This window comes from Labeo rohita, chromosome 21 (assembly GCF_022985175.1).
Source record: "Labeo rohita strain BAU-BD-2019 chromosome 21, IGBB_LRoh.1.0, whole genome shotgun sequence".
Lineage (NCBI taxonomy): Eukaryota > Metazoa > Chordata > Actinopteri > Cypriniformes > Cyprinidae > Labeo > Labeo rohita.
Window position 1 is genome coordinate 644,507 of NC_066889.1, and position 6,000 is coordinate 650,506.

Consider the following 6,000-nt stretch of genomic DNA (forward strand, 5'->3'; position numbering starts at 1 on the left):
CTCACATGGGTTCTGTCTCTCTCCTGCAACTCGTTTGCAATAATTCCTGGGACACGTTTTTTCTTTTCACAAAGCATTACAATTTCAAATCACGTCAAGCAAACCTCACTACAACATATAAATACTTCTGTGTCGTTTATGCGGAAACGCACCTTACTTTCTTGCCTCAACGTAAAAGTGTCAAAGTGTCAAGTGTCAGAAGTTGTTAGTGACCATCACTTGCTATTTATGACATGTTGTCACTTTGTGGGTGCTAAGGTAATGCGACTAAGGTCAAACAGACGCACTGAAAATTAAAAATGATATGCCGCATGTGTGAGGAGTTCCTCGCCAACTTAATGAATCATTCAGTTCCATTCAAAGCTAATTTATGTCAGGTGCTAAATGATCTGCATTTATGTGGAAAACAATGTTCACTTGATGTGCTTTTGCCTGACAGGCTTGTTCAGAACAAAACTGCTCTCCACCGTCGCCTTTGTGACATTATTTGATGAGGCACACTTTTGCATTTAATGTCTTTCGATGAACGTATTTTCAAAAGTTCTTTCAACAACTGATCTCTTGCTTTCATTACAGTTATACATCTTGTCTTTCTACACTGCATGACTGTTTCTAAGATGTACTGATCCTGTACTGATACTAAACTGATCACACTTGTAACACAACTAGTCATTCTTTCCAAACCTGATCACATCTGTTCATTACAGTTATGCATATGATCAGTCCACATAATCATTGTTTCAAAACACAAGATTATTATGTGTAATTAGAACATTTGGTTTAATGCAGCAGTATGATCTTCTTTCTATTTAGTTCCTTTACAATCAGATGCAATGCAATATGCATGTTTTAAATCACCCTGCTTGTAAATTAAACATGTTACACTGTCACATTAGAAAATACATCATCAAACTTATGTAACTGACATCCATATTGTAATAGTGTGTAATAGTATCACACACACACACACACACACACACACACACACACACTTTGAACACTGTGGTTATCATGTCATAAACTGGTTATACTGTAACAAAAACTCCTTATATTTTGGTTTTCTGGTTCAAAAACCTCAAACCAGTTTTACAGAATCAATATTTTTTTTAGAAATGTAATGATATACCAAATATTAGATTAACCAAAAAACTGTTGAATTAAATGATACCCAAATGTGTTCAAATGTACCAGAAAGATGCAAATGTAACGTTAGTAATATAGCAGTATGAAGTGCAATTACTGTGAATGAAAAGTTTGCATAGAGTAAACACTTATTACGTGTAGCAAAAAAGATACAGTGTGATTTTGTGTATCATACTAATATAACTGAAAATATGTTGAAATGCTTGAAAAAAAGGACATTTTTGATGATGTAAGGTTAGTGCTGGAGTTGTGAAATGTACCATTTATTTGTGAAAACCGCAAAGCAATTAGAAAGTGATCATCCAAAGGAACCTTAAAAGTCTCTTATCACCATGATTTAACTGTGAGGAAAAAGTGCTTTTGGTAAGTAAATAAATGGCGCTAGTGTAATTCTTTGGTGTTGCAATTCATATCTTGATACAACTTTTCCATATATAAAAGGTGAACGGAAACTCTTTCCTCTGCATGCATTTCTTGAATGCATTTTTCATTATTTTTATTATTATAACCACAGAAGTCTATGTTGCATCCTACCCCCAAAATTAAAATATTAGCAATACAATTACATACAAATTTAAACACCTACTTCAAAGGAAAGAGCGACTGAAACATTATTGGTTGCTGATTTATTTTCCTGACATGAAAAAGTGCCATTACATCTGTTTGAAGATGTAAGTTTAGAAATCTCCCACAAAGCTGAAAAATGGGACACAAATGTATGAGGCGAATCATTAGAGAAACCTCTGCCTACCTCCGAGGCCGGGCCTGAGACGGTTGTCGTAGCCATCGAGGAGGCTGTCCAGAATCCTGGTGAAGACTGTGGTGTTGTCTTTCTGCTCATCTGCGTTCTGATTGGAGCTGACAACGCAAAACAGCAGATGTTTCATTCTAAGCTTATAATGGACAGCAAAGGGTGGCTATAACACACCCCGATGTGTAAAATCAATGCAACACCCTCCTCGGGGTAACTCTGAAACATCCAGCCTGTTTAAAGAGAATTTGCAATGTAATAGCCTGAAGATAAACAACAAATCTCCTTCCGTCTTAGGAGCAAAGGGGGATATACACAGGAACAATGCATTATTAATTAGCTAAAACACTCTTTTAGATGCAAATAAGCATGTGGATCTTCTGAGTTCTGGCAACATGAAGCCAAATCCTAAAAGACAAACCCAAGGCTGCAAACACAACGAACTCTGTCGCTCATAAATATTTCAGACTGATGATTAGGAGCAAAATGCAGTTTAATCATATAGTGCAAAATGCTACTTTATGAATACGAGTCTGTGAGGACGGTGGCCAATTTGTGCTCCTCTAAAAACAATCACCGGCTGGCCGTTCATACATAATTGCTTGCTTTTTTGGTAATCATTGGCATTCTTTTCCCGCTGGCAGGTACCGGACTGCAAGTGCGACGGCAGACTCAATAAACACTGTTTGGCGTTTCAAAAATAAGCTTGGCATGGAAGCAGATTTCAAGGAGAGGATGAGGTCATCGCGATTAGTTAGCACGGACCGCGGATGGGGCTGTTTTCAAACAGGGAAAAAAGAAAGGGAGAGTCGCGACAGCCCCCAAACGAGAGAGAGAGAGACATCACACGCACACAAATGCAAGTTAGCCCTGTATCCCGTGGTTTCATATCTGGCATGTATTATTGCGCGTAATTCCACTATAAATCTTCCACTAAACCAACATGGACAACTATTGATTCAAAGCAGTTAAATAAAATTTAAGCGCAATTGTCCGATGATATATGCTCGCCGTCGCTGAACAGTGCAGGTTTTTTTCTCTCATTTCATGCGCTCGTTTCAATCAGTCTTAATGTCTCCCAGCAGAATTTCCTCTAGCGAGAACATACAATGGAGCCCGAAAGTCTGAGACCACTTTTCACTGTGTTTTCAAAGAAATCTCTGTACTATTTCTTGGTCATAATCAAATGTAAGCAAATTTCAACATTGACCATTTTAACTCCTTTCTTTCCTTGCTTTAGTTAAAACACACATTTTACGAACTTGCAAACTCATTTTTTTTATCTATCAAATTCAGATTTTTGTTCTATTACAATAATGCAAAATAGAGTCATTTTCACAAGTGGTCTCGCACAGCTTTGGACCTCACTGGATTCAACAACAGACTGGCTCAAATATGATGAGAATAAAAATAAAACGAGAATACTTCCACCCTCCCCCATCTGCGCAGAGAGACGTACATGCACATGCACGCAGACCCCATGAGCGTCACGGAAAAGGGGTCATGAGAGGAAAATGTAGTCTCATATATTACGCATGCATGCCAGTACAACACTCACAGCATGCCGGTAATGTCAGCCTGACCCAAAATTACATCGCCTCTGAGAAAAATGCACTAAAAGTCAGAGCTCAGGGCATTTTTATATAGCAATAATTAACTCAAATATATATTTTGGCAGATTTAGAGGTGAATGAGGAACTGTACGAACATGAATAACACACTGCAAAATCCATGTGCTTATGTGCAGCATACAGATCCCCATTAAACATTGTACAGCAACCCCATCTACAGGTCATCTGAACAGCAACAGTGTCGAATGCATGCTGTCCAGAGCCCGGTGCTGTGGGATGTGAGCTCTCACAGCACAGCTTACAAATGAGACCCTGTATGCCTATGGCATTTTTAAAGTATTCTTATAAAATATTCATGGGAAAGTCAACATCACTGTGACGGTCACCTGTCTAAACGTATAAAATGCTTCTAGAGCGAGCAAAACGTTGCATTATTTTACAACCATGGTTTTTGTAAAATAATATGCAATAACTAATCATTTAAAAGTAAATCTGCAGCATAACACCACACATAAATCCAAGCTGCATTCATGAAAAACTCATTAGTTAATATTAAAATGAAAACTTGAGACCTCTTTCAAGCCAAATCCTCCCAAATAAATATTTATGTTTGGTTACAAATCTTCGCTTTTATCCTTACATTTAAAACAGCGCTTGGCTGTATTTTTTTTAGAAATATCTTACTACATGTTGTTGTGTAAGGAAACTAATTCAGCTTATGGATGACAGACATACGCAGTTTTTTCCCCCTTATTTCACAAAGCATGTCAGCACAATTCACCTGTAAAGGAATAACACTCCACGAAGCATGCAGTATAACACTAAGGGAAAGTTACAGCAGAATGAAAAACTTAATGAAAGCTTCATTAGCATGACATCCTCTTTGAAGTCTGAGTTTCTGATCTTGGTCTAAGTTAACATTGTAGGTTTAGATCAAAGACCTACATTTAGATCAAAGTCCTTACATATTAAACCGAACTTTACTGTAACTACAGCATAGAGTGTGGCGAATGTGTTAATCATTCCAAGATAGGAGTGAAACATGTAGTTACGTACCTTTTTCCAGCCAGAACACTGGTCACCAGTAAACAGGCCCAAATCCAAAGCCGGGCTGCTCCTCTTCCACCCCACATCATTCTCCGAAGGATGAATCCCCACTACAAAAGAAAAATTCAAGACATTCACTCAAAGAAACTCTGAGTATTCCTCTACCTGGGGTGGAGGAATTGCAGGAAGAATTCCGGTATGCGGTTGTCAAAACCCATACCAGAGCACTGAGATTATACATAGTAATATACCTCAACTTTTATTTGTAATATAATTAAAACTGTTTTTAGGCAGACAGGCTCAAAAGAAGTAGGTCTTCAGAGTCAGCTCACATGCAACTACTCCCACACTTCCCAATCAATGTCTGTCTATGGGATCCCTGTAATTTTATATTTGCTATGTGATTTGTTGAGTCGCAATAGAGTAATGTGAGATACTGCACAGATGCATTTAATCATCTAAATACAAATGCTATCTATGAAAGCACAGCACCCTATGCCAGTTTAACAAGTGCTGAACAAAATGTTCATAGCTCCCCTTTTTAACCTTTGAGATATAATTCAAAGCCTGAGCATATTTACTAGAGGAGCAATCATGAACACTGTGCGCTGATGAGCTCCTGACCCCTTCGGAGCTTACATATAGGGTATATTAACGCTACAGCGATTATATACACGACCAGAATCAAGAGTAAACAAACATCACAGTTTTGCGTGACACGATACGACAATCATTACGTATGCCACAAGACCCACTATGCAAATACTCAACGTTAAAGCGCACTTAGCCATTTTAGAATATTAATATGTGCTCTCATATGCATACAGGAATGTGCATCAGAGTTCTATACGTACAGAAATACACAGCTTTCGGTGTGCTTTCATTCCGCCGGTTGGCACTACGCATTAACGCAAATCATTACACACACAATCGGCGCGTTAATCCTCCATTAACATCATACGAGATGATTTACAGCTCTATGTAAAAACCTTGATCACTCGCGAAGGCACTCTCCGTGATGCCCACATTCAGATCGCACGAGATATATTTGGGCAAATCTCCCTGACTTCCCGGGGATTATAATGCTTACACAATCCCTAACGTCCACACTTTTTGAGTTGTGTCGCGAGAGTGCATCATCAAAAGCACGTCTTAAGGTATCTCTGAATTAGTATTGGGCGTGCGCCTCGGGGTTGCTCCTAAACATGTGTAGTAATTCAATTGGAGTAATTAAGCAAACAGTGCACATCGTCGTCAAGTTCACAGCCATCGTGCACGCCACAAACACCATGCAGAGATAAAAGTAGCTCATAATCCATGTTAGATTTCCAGGAATATGGCAGTACCTTTATGCAGTTGTGATCCCTCAACCCCCGGTTTTACAACATCCAAGACACAAGCATCAAGTCTTCCATGCACTTACGTTAAATCGATTGCACCTTATCGCCAAACTTTTGCACACGTCTTTTCTGTCTGGATGCGAGGAGA

The 6,000-nt window shown here is 38.7% G+C and overlaps 1 protein-coding gene across 1 annotated transcript in view; it reads right to left on the reverse strand.

Moving 5' to 3' along the window:
* Positions 1–5,799, reverse strand: part of gabra1 (gamma-aminobutyric acid type A receptor subunit alpha1) — a 28,877-nt gene extending 23,078 nt beyond the window's left edge. The window contains 3 exon segments of the mRNA XM_051093124.1: positions 1,895–2,001; positions 4,522–4,622; positions 5,367–5,799. Coding sequence (XP_050949081.1) covers positions 1,895–2,001; positions 4,522–4,622; positions 5,367–5,396 — 238 coding nt within the window. The 5' untranslated portion in view covers positions 5,397–5,799.
* Between the last annotated feature and the right edge of the window lie 201 nt (positions 5,800–6,000).